This window comes from Hippocampus bargibanti, linkage group LG14 (genome assembly GCF_051943395.1).
Source record: "Hippocampus bargibanti isolate YZ-2025 linkage group LG14, ASM5194339v1, whole genome shotgun sequence".
In the NCBI taxonomy this organism is placed as follows: domain Eukaryota; kingdom Metazoa; phylum Chordata; class Actinopteri; order Syngnathiformes; family Syngnathidae; genus Hippocampus; species Hippocampus bargibanti.
In genome coordinates this window covers 18,078,954-18,095,572 of record NC_142747.1, presented here as the reverse complement: position 1 = coordinate 18,095,572, position 16,619 = coordinate 18,078,954, and the positions used below count along the sequence as shown (strand labels likewise).

Here is a 16,619-nt window from a genome sequence, read left to right as displayed (position 1 = left end):
CAAACAGGGTCGGCTATATCGATAGTCCCGGTTATATCGATATTTTTTCGGACTCCCTTGAATATCGATATAACGAGACTTTACTGTACTTTCATCGAATATACTGGTCCAGTATTTATGTTTCATTAGTGTGTGAGAACGTTTCCGTTGCGTGTTTCACAAGATGTAAATGATGTCCCCGACAGCCCTCTCTCATACATTCACGCACACTTTTTTTTTCCCACCTCTCGCAGTTTGACTAATGAGGCCTGAGGCTAGAAATGGTTCCATCAAGGAAGTCAACACGCCGCCACCACTGCGTTTCCCTCCTCTCACACACGCTCTCCAACGCACACCTGATTGATAGCAGCGATTTGACTGAGAAAAAAAGGGGAAATGGGATATTGAAAAAAATGGTGCGGGAAGATTGGAAACAATGCGCTGATTATCAACCGGGGCGGGGAAACAAAAGGCCTCCATCTCGCTTCTCGTCTTTGGCGCCGGCGAGACAGCAGGTGTGTGTCACACAGGTGCCTGATTGAGGCGCGCAGAAAGACATTATGAGGCGCAAACAAATGGACGCGGTTAGCGTCCCCGGATGCGTTTTGGGCTGATAGAGGTGATTATAAGCGTATGAGGCGGGCCAGGGAACGTGCACAGGTGTTGGATGGAGGAGGCGAATTTGTGTAATCATAATATGAAGCCAACCTTACAATTAACTACGTGCATATGATGTCCTGCAGTTAGTGGCAACCGGAAACGAATGAAAGTTGTTGTTTTTTTTTGCTGTAATTGAGACGTTGCAAAAAATAATTTGCAATCATGTCGACACTAAGAGACGTCCTTTAAGTTGATCTCTTGCGGGAAAGCTGGAGTTCTTCACCACCACCAAATGTAGCACATATGCACATTCCAAAATTTGGGATCTGAAATAGAATTGTTGACGGTGAGTTGGATAAGCGTAATAATAAAAATCCTAATAATAATAGTAATAATAATAATAATAATAATAATAATAAAATTTCATTTTCACTCAAATTGCAGGACCCACAGAAGTTCACATCCACCCTGGTATCACCTTGGAATGGGGCAATCAGGGCCAGTAGTCGTAGTAGTAGTAATAGTCGTAGTAGTAATAATAGTAGTAATAATAATAATAATAGTAGTAATAATAATAATACTAGTAATAGTAATAATACTAGTAATAATAATAATAATAATAATAATAATAATAATAATAATAATAATAATAATAATACTACTACTACTAATAATACTACTACTAATACTACTATTACTATTATATACTAATACTCATAGTAATACTCATACTAGTACTCAGACTAATACTCATAACCATATCTAATAACCATATCATACTAATACTAATAATTTAATGTAATAAGAATGTAACAATACTGGTACAATAATTTGACAATAATTATATTAAAATTGTGTCATAATTTTACAGTAATTTGAACATAAATTTACAATAATTTTACAATAATTTGAACATAAATTTACAATAATTTTACAATAGTATTAATTTTATTATAATTTTACAATAATTTCAACATAATCTGAACATAATTTTACAATAATTTTACAATAGTATTAATTTCATCATAATTTTGCAATAATTTGAACACAATCTGAACATAATTTTACAATAATTATATGAAAATGTTATAATTTTACAATAATTTGAACATTACTTTTAACATAATGTTAACATAATTTTAAAATAATTGGACAATAATTGAACAATAATTTTAGAATAAATTTACAACAATTCTAACATAATTGTAACATAATTTTACAATAATTTTCACATAATTTTAACATAATTTTACAATAATTTTACAATAGTATTAATTTCATCATAATTTTACAATAATTTGAACACAATCTGAACATAATTTTACAATAATTTTATAATAATTATATTAAAATGTTATAATTTTACAATAATTTGAACATTACTTTTAACATAATGTTAACATAATTTTAAAATAATCGAACAATAATTTTAGAATAAATTTACAACAATTCTAACATAATTGTAACATAATTTTACAATAATTTTCACATAATCTGAACATAATTTTACAATAATTTTACAATAGTATTAATTTCATCATAATTTTACAATAATTTGTACACAATCTGAACATAATTTTACAATAATTTTACAATAATTATATTAAAATCTTATAATTTTACAATAATTTGAACATTACTTTTAACATAATGTTAACATAATTTTAAAATAATTGGACAATAATTGAACAATAATTTTAGAATAAATTTACAACAATTCTAACATAATTGTAACATAATTGTAACATAATTTTACAATAATTTTCACATAATTTTAACATAATTTTACAATAATTTTACAATAGTATTAATTTCATCATAATTTTACAATAATTTGAACACAATCTGAACATAATTTTACAATAATTTTATAATAATTATATTAAAATGTTATAATTTTACAATAATTTGAACATTACTTTTAACATAATGTTAACATAATTTTAAAATAATCGAACAATAATTTTAGAATAAATTTACAACAATTCTAACATAATTGTAACATAATTTTACAATAATTTTCACATAATCTGAACATAATTTTACAATAATTTTACAATAGTATTAATTTCATCATAATTTTACAATAATTTGTACACAATCTGAACATAATTTTACAATAATTTTACAATAATTATATTAAAATCTTATAATTTTACAATAATTTGAACATTACTTTTAACATAATGTTAACATAATTTTAAAATAATTGGACAATAATTGAACAATAATTTTAGAATAAATTTACAACAATTCTAACATAATTGTAACATAATTGTAACATAATTTTACAATAATTTTCACATAATTTTAACATTATTTTACAATAATTTTACAATAGTATTAATTTCATCATAATTTTACAATAATTTGAACACAATCTGAACATAATTTTACAATAATTTTACAATAATTATATTAAAATGTTATAGTTTTACAATAATTTGAACATTACTTTTAACATAATGTTAACATAATTTTAAAATAATTGGACAATAATTAAACAATAATTTTAGAATAAATTTACAACAATTCTAACATAATTGTAACATAATTTTACAATAATTTTCACATAATATGAACATAATTTTACAATAATTTTACAATAGTATTAATTTCATCATAATTTTACAATAATTTGAACACAATCTGAACATAATTTTACAATAATTTTACAATAATTATATTAAAATGTTATAATTTTACAATAATTTGAACATTACTTTTAACATAATGTTAACATAATTTTAAAATAATTGGACAATAATCGAACAATAATTTTAGAATAAATTTACAACAATTCTAACATAATTGTAACATAATTTTACAATATTTTTCACATAATTTTAACAATTTTACAATAATTTTACAATAGTATTAATTTCATCATAATTTTACAATAATTTGAACACAATCTGAACATAATTTTACAATAATTATATTAAAATGTTATAATTTTACAATAATTTGAACATTACTTTTAACATAAAGTTAACATAATTTTAAAATAATCGAACAATAATTTTAGAATAAATTTACAACAATTCTAACATAATTGTAACATAATTGTACAATAATTTTCACATAATCTGAACATAATTTTACAATAATTTTACAATAGTATTAATTTCATCATAATTTTACAATAATTTGTACACAATCTGAACATAATTTTACAATAATTATATTAAAATGTTATAATTTTACAATAATTTGAACATTACTTTTAACATAATGTTAACATAATTTTAAAATAATTGGACAATAATTGAACAATAATTTTAGAATAAATTTACAACAATTCTAACATAATTGTAACATAATTGTAACATAATTGTAACATAATTGTAACATAATTTTACAATAATTTTCACATAATTTTAACAGAATTTTACAATAATGGCACCCCAGCATGAAAAAAACCCAAACAAATTCGGGAATGGCGTTCTACGTCATATTTTCAATTCATGAATACATTTGTGAATGGCAGTGAATGAGTTAAATGCTCTCAATTTGCTCAACATCAAAATTGGATAGTTTCGGAAAACAACCCGGCATTTCATGGCGCCATATGCTGTTACCGGTACTTCTTAAAATGACTTTCTGTGAAGGTTGCAGGTCTCATGATTGGTCAATTTTCGTGGAGGATGTTTTGAGAATGTAGAGGAGGTGTGCACTTTGTGTAACTCTCTCTACTCTACTTATAAGTGACTTTTTTTCATGCAGTTGCAAACATTCCCGTGGCTACTTGCCTTTCAAAAGAAAATAAGAACAGACTGTGGCAGGAAGGAAGAATTTGCAATGGAAGCGTGGCCCGGAATAGACAACATGAATCAAATGTGATGAGTCACTGCAGCGCGGTGTGGCGGCGGCGAGGGGCACATACAGCTCTTAAAACGACGCTCAGTCAGCCGTTCTTGTTAACACAAGAGAGAGCGGCCCGGCCGGCGGCAAGAAGAAATCGTTGCACCTCATTGGGGGGGTTAAGAAAGCGTTCGTCCGCTTGCGTTTTGATTTATGGAGATGTGAAGTCACGGCGCTTGTCACCATCAGCACTCTTAATAGTACAGTGATACCTTGGCTTACGGACTTAATTGGTTCCCAGACACAGTGTGTACGGCGAAAAGTGTGTATCCCAAAAATGAATTTCTCATAAGAAACCATTAAGATTAGAATAATCCGTTCCCAGGTCCCCATGAAATATAATTTTCTAAGCCTTAAAACTACACAAAATATACCTTATTTTATGTATAATAAATGTGCTATTGTGTTGTAATTAAAAAATAAACTGTACTATATAATAAAGTTAGCATTTCATCAGCATTAAACACTTGATGAGGAACGTAGCCTTCTTCTTTCGCCATCTTGAGGAATGATCTCTTGTAGGTGCTTTCTCTGCGATAATTTTACCTTGTTCCTCATCAATTGTGTGCTGTTTAGCTGGGTTGATAGCTTTTTGCATCAAGTGCACAGACGGGTTATTTGTTGAGCCTGATTGATGGGATATTTTAACCTTCCAGTCTACACTCTGCTTTTGAACTACAGTAAAGTTTCGTTATATCGATATTCAAGGGAGTCGGAAAAAATATCGATATAACCGGGACTATCGATATATCCGACCCTGTTTGCATGTAATTTTCTCCGTGCGTGCATAGAAATAGTATCGATATAACCGGGACTATCAATATATCCGATATCGATATAACGAGACTTTACTGTATGTGGAAACAAGTCCACATTTCAATGTTTTCTATCCATTTTCTTACCATTTCACTTTTGGTTTCTTTTTTCACTTTTTTTGTTTCAAGTTCTGTCGTCTCCCTTTCGTGTATGTTTTTTCACTCTCTCTCTGTCGTCTGCCTGTCTCTTTAATGTTTAACCCCCCCACCCCACTTCTGCGTTCTTGACCAATCACGTGGCTTTAACCAAAGACGCCATTTTGTTTTTGGGAGAACGGCCTCACTCTCTCTCTAACTGTAAACCCTACCCCCCAACCCCTCACTGCTGCGTTCTTGACCAATCACGTGGCTTTAACCGAAGACTGGGGGCGGGGAATAGAGGACAAAACAGTCGGCTGCCATTTTCTAGTGAGGAGAACGGGCTCGTTCGCGAACGACACATCACTCATTGTGGCTGCTACGTGTGTATCCCGAAAAATAGTTCGTATGCCAAGGTAAAATTTTCATAAATGTAACGTGCTTAAACCGAAAAGTTCGTAAGCCAAGGTATCACTGTAATCGATTAGTCAAATACTAAGTTGGTAATGTTGGTAATAGAATTTACTCTCTTCTTTTATTAGAAAAAATAGTTAATTCCTAAATTACATTGTTTTTTTTTATATGAGTTAAATAAAAATATTCATTATGCAAAAAAAGAGTAAAGGTCAGTCTGTGTTTTCGCATTGGTGTCTTTTGTGGTTTTGGGGAGGTCTATTCATAATTCTTATTGCTTTCAGTTTCACAAGCGTTTCTTCATATTTCCACACAGTATGTCAAATATGGGCGTAATAATTTACAGTAGAACGTGGACAAAGATCTCTTATTCAAGACTTCCTTTGTTTTGCAGAGGATCCGAATACTTTGGGATATTTATTTTCGAGGTGTCAATCAAAACTCTGCATTATTACCTTTTGTAAAGGCATTTTTTATTTGTAGTCACCTCTTGCATGGAATCTCATTTGATTGTGCAGGTGGTACATAACAAAGTGATCGGTAGAATAAAGCCGCGGAGGAAATGAATCCACGGTGCATTTGCAGTTTTTCGCATTTCTAATAATCAAAAAAAAAAGGGGGGGGGGGGGGTTGCATCCCTGAGGACTGACAGATTGATTAACATTTCTGCTCTGCTAGGTTGTCATGGAGATGGACCGTGAACTGGATGATGTGGTTGAAGGCTGAGGGGAAAAAAAAAAAAGAAAAAAAATACATGTAGCAGCGGCAATAGTAATAATAATAAGTCAACAAAATATCCGGAAAACTATTTGACTTATTTTAGTTGGAATCACATGCCTCGGACAATGTACAAGGTGTGTGTGTGTGTGTGTGTGTGTGTGTGTGTGTGTGTGTGTGTGTGTGTGTGTGTGTGTGTGTGTGTGTGTGTGTGTGTGTGTGTGTGTGTTTTATTTTTGGAAGTCAAAGGTCTTCATTGGTCAGGAGTCCACTTTTTCATCTTATTTCCACGGAGAGAAAAATGGCTGATCCATCTAATTAAATGAGGACACAATGGGCAGAACACTGTATGGCCCCACACACACACACACACACACGCACGCACACACACACACACACACACACACACACACACGCACACACACACACACACACACACACACACACACGCATTGACGCGAACTGTCATACATATGTGCTCACGGCTATGTTTTATAACATATTTGTGTCGGTTTGTGTGCGACTTGTCGCAGGCCCCCTACCACCGCCACAATCACCCCCTACCGTCGCCACCCGCCATCATGACGCTATTCAGTCGCAACGCTAATGAGCTAACATGCCATGCCATGAATGTAATGTTCTTTTTCATAGGTAACACATTGCCTCGTTTCTGCTTGAGATGCAGCAGCTTTTACGTGGGTGTATATGTGTGTGTGTGGGGTGTTTATATGACTTGTCTTGTGAGGACCACTAACATTTTATACCATATGTAGTGATGACATTTTTAACAAGTGAGGACGTTTTGGCCGGTCCTCACAAGTGTTTCATTCTAAATGCCTCTCGAGGGTCTATAAATGCACCTGTTAAAGTTTCACAGAGGTCCTCACAAATTCACCCAAAAAGATTTTTTGGTGTGTATTTTCATTTCATTTGGATACACACACTTTTAGGTTTTAAGAAGTTTTTTATAAGTATACGCCGAAACATGTCAGGTATTTCAACACCTACTGTAAGAAAAGAATCTACAGTAAAGTCTCGTTATATCGATATCCAAGGGAGCCCGAAAAAATATCGATATAACCGGGACTATCGATATATCCGACCCTGTTTGCATGTAATTTTCTCGTGCGTGCATAGAAATAGTATCGTAATAAGCAGTACTATCGATATAACCGATATTGATATAACGAGACTTTACTGTATTTTAAATTTGATTATCCTGTGACTGTGTAGTGACCTTGAGAGTTTTGAAAGGCACTTATAAATGAAATGTCTTCTTCTTCTTATTATTATTATTATTATGATGATTATTATTACAGTAAAGTCTCGTTATATCGATATCGGATATATCGATACTATTTCTATGCACGCACGGGGAAAATTGCATGCAAACAGGGTCGGATATATCGATAGTCCCGGTTATATCGATATTTTTTCGGACTCCCTTGAATATCGATATAACGAGACTTTACTGTATTATTATATTAATTATAATAAATTAGTGGATGGCAAGGAAAAAAAAGAACAGAATGCTTGCCATTGTCTCCTTAAACTCAGAACAGAAAGAGGGCACTCGTATAGCCTGTGGATGAAAATGAGGCGAGGAGACAAGGACAGACATCGGGAGGACGCTTGGCTTTCCCGCTCTCATCCGAAGTGGCGTTTTCCCTCCCGCCAAATCTGTCCATCAGCACTTGTCTAAGCAGAGCGACAGCCATGACATCTAATCACAGGCCAGCCGCCGCCTCATAACTTGTGGCTAATGCGCTGCAGGTAACGCAAGGGGGATACGGGCCGCCGCCTAGGCGCTATTATTAGTCTGGATGGCGGCAACTGACAGGAAGTGGATCGCTCTGATGGCGAGGGAAGGTGTCGCCAGACTCTATCACAAGTCTGTTTGGGTTGAAGTCTCATCATACTCAACTGTGTCCGTGGAGTGACCGCGGCCGAATATTTTATTTGCTTGCTGCCTTGCCTTAAGAGAAACCAGGCCAAAGACTAGGCCAGCTGATGGAGCCGATATTCTGGTGTACAAGGCGCACCCAAACGCCTTGATTTTCTTCAAAAGGTGACCCTATGCCTACCCCAACTGGTCTCGCAGCTACTGTCAGCAGCCATTTTCCCCCTGTAGAGGACGGTGTGCGTAACCCTAGCCTCTAATGTAGCGGCTTATAATGCGGTGTGCCTTATACAGTAAAGTCTCGTTATATCGATATTCAAGGGAGTCCGAAAAAATATCGATATAACCGGGACTATCGATATATCCGACCCTGTTTGCATGTAATTTTCTCCGTGCGTGCATAGAAATAGTATCGATATAACCGGGACTATCGATATATCCGATATCGATATAACGAGACTTTACTGTATTTGGAAAGCTTTTATATATTCATATATTATATACTGATACATTGACTTATGAACTTAATTGGTTCCCAGAGAGTGTGTGTAAGGCAAAAAGTGTGTATTCCAAACATTAATTTCCCATAGGAAACCATTAATATAAGAATATTCCGTTCCCAGTTCCCCATAAAACACAAATTTCTACTATTACAGACTAAGCTCTCAGTCGTACAGGAGTGTTCCATGGATGAAAATGTTTTTTCAGCTGTCATCTATACTTCTTTGAAGATGTCGGACGTTTCGCTCCTCATCCGAAAAGCATCAAAGTATCAATAGCAGAGCGAATGGGGCAACCAGAGCCAGGCATGGAACATAATCAGACAGAACAAAAGAAGTAAGCAGATTAGTTTCAGGGAAAAGTCTACTGCTCCCCTCCAACCTTAGAGCAGGGTCGATCAAAGCAGGGCCAGAACTCCCAGCACAAGTTAAGTTCGCTGACGAAGCTTTTCAGATGAGGAGCGAAACATCCGACACCTTCAAAAAAGTAGATGACGGCTGAAGAAACCTTTTCATCCATAAACTATGATCTACTCACTGAGTAAGAAGTGTAATTTGGCGTTTTGCTGACATGCAAGTAAATTGTCGCTCCGGATTAGTGTCAAACAGGCTAATTTGAGCCAAAGCTCCCTCTGTTTAAGCCTTACACAAACACAAAGTTTTGACTGACGCTTAAAATGTCAGAGCATTCGACACAGCGTGTCCTCACACTTTGTTTTGTGACCGTTGTGTGTGATTTGTCACTCTTGACTCTATGTACATCACACACACATTTTTCCCCAACATTGGGGGTTACTGACACTCTGCCAATGCACAAAGACGTCGAACAAGGAAATGTGTCACACCTTCCACCCTTATTACACAGCCAATGACAAGTGAGACAAGCCGTCTGCTCAACATTTTGCTGCACGGATGCGTTTCTTACTCCATCCAAGCTCACTTGTCTGTGTAAATCGCATTGCTACTACATGTTGAGGTTGTGGGTGGGTGGGGGGGGGATACACATCAGATATGCACAGAGACAGTCCGGTGTCTGGGGTGTACAGAGGGACTGAAGCGGGGACAGTACTGGATATGGAGTGGTGTTTCCCCAACATTCATATCTCGTTCATAAGGTGGGGAGCGTCTGTAAATCTTTCTGCTTGCTTTCTTTCTACTGACAAACTTTCTTCTCTGTTCTTTTCTTCGTTGCCTGCTACATCAGGAGCTGCTGAAACAATCACAGGTACGACTTACTTTTCCTGTTTTCCAGCCTCTTTTCTGTACGTGATTGTCGGCTCATCTCATCTTATTAACATTAGACCTTTTTTTCTTGAGAAAGACACGGTGTAAATCGATGGTGTTGCTTTCATTTTTTTTTTTTATTCTATCAGTCAACATTTCTTTGTCTTTACAAGGTTAATTGGTTGCCCCCATTCATTTGTTGTTCTGTGAAAGATATATATTTTTTAGCTTTTTACCAAATAATAATAATAAATCTGGATTCTGGAGAATCAAAACAATGGCTTCAGAGAATATGCTTTCTTGTTACACATCCAGTTATGAATATGATTCAAATAGTTGTGAAGAGGAAAGCATACATGTTTGCAATCGATTAAAGAATTTATTCCGTGCCATTTTGAGGCAACATTGGGGGGAAATGTCTCACCCAAAAAGAGGCACAAAATGGCCACAGAGCTGTTGTGAGGAATGAATCAGCCCATTTCCACAGGCTGATAAATTCCTTCCATGGAGCTTGGACGCCCTCTTCTGGCGGCTTTTGGGTGCAACACGAGGTGTTCAGACCAAACAAGTCCAGCAAAATACATTGATGTGATGGAAGGACTGCTACAATGTGTCTTTTTTCGGTCAGGGGCGTTCCCTTTAGTGACGTCACGTACGGACTCGTCATCAACTCGAAAACAAGACTTCCTGAATATTCAGCGCAAGTCTTAAAACGTAAAATATTGCTATATGTGGTGGAATCTTTGTAAAATACGCTTAGTAGAAGTCATTTGAAGCCATTATCCAAATTATGGACACAACTTGTCCGGAGACGTCTGTTGTCCTTTAACAACTGCTGAAGCTGTTAACGTGGACAAAGAGCAAATGCTGCCCCCTCGTGGAAGTGAAAAAAAACTTTACCAGAGGTCTGATCAGCGCTTTATCGACACCTAAGCATGGAAAAAAACACACTAAACCCCGAACAAATTCGTGACTGGCGCTCTACATCACACTTTTCAATTCTTCGTTTTTTTCATTGGATTCAGTCACTCCATCAGACGAACAGGTGGCTGTCGCAAATATGAACACAGCCAACCGTCCCCTAAACCACGAATCGTCGCCACTTTTGACTAGAATGATTTGGTTTTAACTCTCGTTTGACGTTTGAGTGCCCGAGCTCCCCCCCTCGATGGCAGCTCGCGAGTCCTCTTTGGCTCCTCTATCAGTATGTTGTGATGCGGCAAAAGGCAGACAGCCATGTGTCAAGATACACACACTTTACTCTTCCAGACAGCTGCTGGAATGAGTGTGCATTTATCAGCCAGTCATCTGTGCCCAAATCACACCACCACTCGCACTACTCGCACCACCGCCACAACAACCACAAATCCAGGATTAATGACCATCTCGCCTCATTCGCACCCAATCACGAGTCGCATTGCCAAGGCAATCGAAAATGTTTAGTCCAATCGCCAAAGTCCTCCATGTTGCGCAAAGTGGCCCGTTTTTACTTTGATGGGATTGCTAATCAAGTCGGTGTTATTTATGTGTTGTTTTTTTTTTTTTTGGGGGGAATTGGAGATGAGCCAAGGCTAAGAAGGATGCTGGAACGTCACCAACTTTGCTTTGGTGGGCTGTGGAGGATTTATTTACAGTTGGTTTCTCTGTGACCAGTAGAATGGAAGCTAAGGGTACTGCCAAAAATGTTTGACTTTCTGATGGAGAATAAGAAGTTATCATATTTAAAAGATCCATATAATTTAGGAATTAACTTTTTTTTTCTGATTAAAGACATGAGTCTAAGGTTTCTCACGCTGTATTGAATGTTTATGTAGTCCTAAAACTCAATATTCTGTGGGTCCTAGAATTTTAGTGACAATGCCAAAAACCCTGGCACATTTTTGTACGCCTGGCAGTGAATGAGTTCATTTTCATGCGGGGGGGGGGGGGGGGGGGGGATAAAGCCCTAGTCAGACCTCTGGCAATGTTTTTCGCACTTCCCTTTTTTAATGTTAGTGTTTTGTTACAGCTTCAGCTGTTGTTAAAGCGCTACATAAATAAATATGTATTATTTTGTATTTTGTACCGCTGCCCACATTTCAAGCTCAGATAACTCCAGAACCATATAACCTACAAATTTTTTCTTCTTGCGAAGGGCGCTGCCGATAAAGCACTGGTCAGACCTCTGGCAATGTTTTTCGCTCCCATGAGGGGGCAGCATTTGCCTTTTTTTCCATGTTAGCGCTTTGTTCCAGCTTCAGTTGTTGTTAAAGCGCTATATAAACCAATATGTATGTACAGTAAAGTCTCGTTATATCGATATCGGATATATCGATAGTCCCGGTTATATCGATACTATTTCTATGCACGCAGGGAGAAAATTACATGCAAACAGGGTCGGATATATCGATAGTCCCGGTTATATCGATATTTTTTCGGACTCCCTTGAATATCGATATAACGAGACTTTACTGTATTGCATTGTATTGTGTACACCTGCCCCCATTTCAAACTCAAAAAACTCCAGACCCCATATCATTTAGGAATTCACTCTTTTTTTCTGATGAAAACAGAGTTTCAGGTTTCTATCACTGAATGTATTGAATGTGTATGTAGTCCGAAAACTCAATATTCTGTAGGTCCTGCAATTTGAGTGAAAATGACAAAAACCCTGGCACTGGAGTGGACACATTTTTTTTGCCTATAGTTTGACTCTCACATCCATATGCCTCAATTGTTTCTCCTTCACTTTCATGGACACGGTTTGGTATGGCAGTGTATTTCCTTCCACTATATCGATTGACACGATATCATCTTCAAACGCGAATGAAAAGGAGGAGGTGGAGCTGCTGGATGGCGTTGATGGGCTAAAGCTTTATCCGAGCCCTCCATCTGAGCCTCCATGTGACCAGTGTGTGCTCAGTGTGCTGTCGTCTATCTCTTGGCATGGAAAAGGATCTTTGGAAGAGCCTCTCGGTACACAAGCACTTTTCCCCGAGACCTTGTCGCAGTAACTCAGACCTCTCATACGCACACACACAAAAAAAAAGGCCTTTTGTTCTTCTTGTTGCTGCTTTCGGGGAAGTAATTTCATGTCACCTTGTGCTATTTTTACCCAAGCTTGGATTATATTATAATATCTTCGTTTCACACCGGTTATCAGATGCAGACGCAGGGGCAAACATCAAAAATATGTTTACATATTCGAGTCGTCACGCGGAACCTTGATTGCTTTCTGACATTTCTAGCTATCTATTAGCTGTATGGCTATATAGATAGCTAGCTATCTATTAGATATCTATTAGCTAGCTTTCTATCTATTTGAGCCACTTTCGGGTTGAATGAATGCTAGCGCGTGTGGCTGCCGCTGCTCACCCACAGAAAAACTTATCCTGTGACTGTAAAGTGACCTTGAGAGTTTTGAAAGGCGCTTATAAATGAAATGTATTATTATTATTGTTATTATTAGTATTATTATTATTATTAATATTAGTATTATTATTATTAGATTTAGATTCGATTTTCACTAAAGGACCGCCCCTGACCGTAAAAAAAGACGCATTGTAGCGGCCCTTCCATTACGTCAATGTATTTTGCTGTACTTGTTTGGTCTGGGTACCTCGTGTCGCACCCAAAAGCCGCCAGAAGAGGGCGTCCAAGCGCCGTATAAGGAATTTATCAGCCTGTGGAAACAGAGGTGGCCACAGGAGGTCGCCATTTTGTGCCTCTTTTTTTGGGTGAGACAGTTCCCCCCCAATGTTGCCTCAAAATGGCACATTTAATTCTTTATTCGATTGCAAACATGTATGCTTTCCTCTTCAGAACTATTTGAATCATATTTATAACTGGATGTGTAACAAGAAAGCATATTCTCCGAATATGAAGCCATTGTTTTGATTCACCAGCAATGCATGACGTCTTGGCGTGACGTCACGAACTGGGGGCGGGACTTTCTGAAAATGCCCAATTCACAGCTCAATTTTTTGCATATTTTTGACACTTTAAGTCATTTTTATTGGTGTTTTGAATTTGCCTAAAAATATCATACTGCGTGTTTTGGGTATTTTAGATGCTATAAAACGTTTTTCTGATGTCAGTTAAAAAACAAAAAAAGTGACGTCGGTTGTCCTTTAAAGGGGCGTTTACCTGTTTCAACATGACAGCCAGTATCATCCAATCGAAATTGCGCTCTCCGCCAACCTAAGTCAGTGTCATCCAATCAAAATTGCGCTTTTCGCCAACTGCAGCCCCAACAGGAAATGAACGGCGAAAAATGTATTTATATGTATTTAGTATATATAATATATGTATTTAGTTTTATCGGCGAGCAATATGCAATCATCAAAAGAACCATATATGGCTCGCGAGCCTGAGGTTCCCGACCCCCCTGGATTAGACTGTGGCTGTGAGATCTCCACAAGGCCTGTTTGTGTAGTGTCGCATTGTTGCGTCGTGTTGGCGAAAGAAGTGCAAATATTTGTGAGCTGCTAAATGTCCAGATGCTAACGTGTGTGTATGTATGTGTGTTTTATTTGAAGTGGAAGGTCAGAACTTGGCAACAGACAACGTTTCAGTGGTGGAGGGTGAGATGGCCACCATCAGCTGCAGGGTGAGGAACAATGACGACTCTGTTATCCAGCTTCTCAACCCCAACAGACAGACCATCTACTTCAAAGATGTCCGACGTAAGTTCATGGAACACAATTTAGCAACAAAATGATGTTTTTTGGTAATGATCATGTGGCCTAATACGTCAAGCCCTTCTATATGGATTGATATTACAGTAAAGTCTCGTTATATCGATATTCAAGGGAGTCCGAAAAAATATCGATATAACCGGGACTATCGATATATCCGACCCTGTTTGCATGTAATTTTCTCCGTGCGTGCATAGAAATAGTATCGATATAACCGGGACTATCGATATATCCGATATCGATATAACGAGACTTTACTGTAACTCATTTACTACCATTCACAAATTTATTCGGGAATTGAAAATACAGTAAAGTCTCGTTATATCGATATCGGTTATATCGATAGTACTGCTTATTACGATACTATTCCCATGAACGCAAGGAGAAAATTTACATGCCGCAGGATTGGATATATCGCTAGTCTGGTTATATCGATATTTCGAGAATATCGATATAACGAGACTTTACTGTACATACCTGTCAACCTTGGCTAATAGCTGCCCTTATAAATGATTACAGTTCCCGTATAAAAGTTGTAGTATGCCGTACATTATTTGAAATGATAAATAAAAAAACGCTAACACAAGCGGAAATGCAGTTTACCGCGCATGCGCACATTATGCTTTCATAATCGACCGTACGCAGTGATAAAAAAATAGATTCATATGATCGAGTATTACTTTTGCTCCCCTTATTAATGATTGCAATTCCCCTTATTAAGCGATAATAAACCTTACAAACACAACCCGACACATAATTATTTACTTATCTCAAGAAGAAAAACAGAGATAGAATAAAAGCAAAAGTAATTTGCTTAAGTTATTTAATTTACTTAATACACACCACAAGTAATTATTTCTATTTTTTTCTTAGTGCTGTCCCCACCTGTGGTAAATTTAGTGTTTCTTATTATATATCATATAAAAGTTGTTATACGGCAAACACAATTCAGAATGATGAAAAAAAAACGTAAAAAATATGACGTAGAGCGCAATTCCCGAATTTGCTCAGGATTAATTTTTTTTCTTGTTTGGTTGTCGATAAAGCGCTGGTCAGACCTCTGGCAATGTTTTTTTTTTTCCCCAGCATTTCCCCTTTTTCCATATTCGCACTTAGTTCCAGCTTCAGCTATTGTTAAAGAGCTATATAAACCAATGTATTTCATTGTATTTTGTACACCCGCCCACATTTCAAGCTCATATAACTCCAAATCCATATAATTTAGGAATTAACTCTTTTTTTTCTGATGAAAGAAGAGAGACTAAGTTTTCTCACACTGCATTTCATGTTTATGTAGTCCTAAAACTCAATATTCTATGGGTCCTGGAATTCGGATGACAATGACAAAAACCCTGGCACTGGAGTGGACACATTTTTGCACATCTGGCAGTGAATGAGTTAATAAAGCGCTAACACAAATGGAAATGCAGACAGTTTACCGCACATGTGCATGTTATGCTTTTATCAATCCTACCGTACGCAGCGATAAAAAAAAAAATAATAATAGTAATAATAATATTGAGGATTACCGATAAAAAGTTTTCTTCAGCCGTCATCTGTACTTTTTTGAATGTTTCGCTCCTCATCCGAAAAGCTTCGTAAACACACTTTTTTACTTTGCTGACGAAGCTTTTCGGATTATTTTTTGCTGGTTTGTCGTGACAATAGTAGCGATCGGCCGTAGCATTGTCGTTAGCTACCAGCAGTTGAGACCAACTGGATTTGAGCCAAAATGGTCTTTGTAAAATCGGTTTAAAAGTTGTAGTACGCTGTATATTATTTGAAATGATAAAAAAAAAGTATACGTTGACAGGTATGAAGTTCCCTACGTTGTGAAAGTATAAATGCACCA

General features: G+C 36.4%; 1 protein-coding gene across 3 annotated transcripts in view; it reads left to right on the top strand.

The window, feature by feature from the left end:
* Window positions 1–16,619, top strand: part of cadm1b (cell adhesion molecule 1b) — a 165,174-nt gene that overhangs the window by 105,517 nt on the left and 43,038 nt on the right. For 2 of the 3 annotated variants that reach the window (XM_089014204.1, XM_089014202.1), the window contains exons 2-3: window positions 10,072–10,092; window positions 14,609–14,755. In XM_089014204.1, coding sequence (XP_088870330.1) covers window positions 10,072–10,092; window positions 14,609–14,755 — 168 coding nt within the window. The remainder of the gene's footprint in view (window positions 1–10,071; window positions 10,093–14,608; window positions 14,756–16,619) is intronic. The other variant, XM_089014203.1, reaches the window with a different exon arrangement.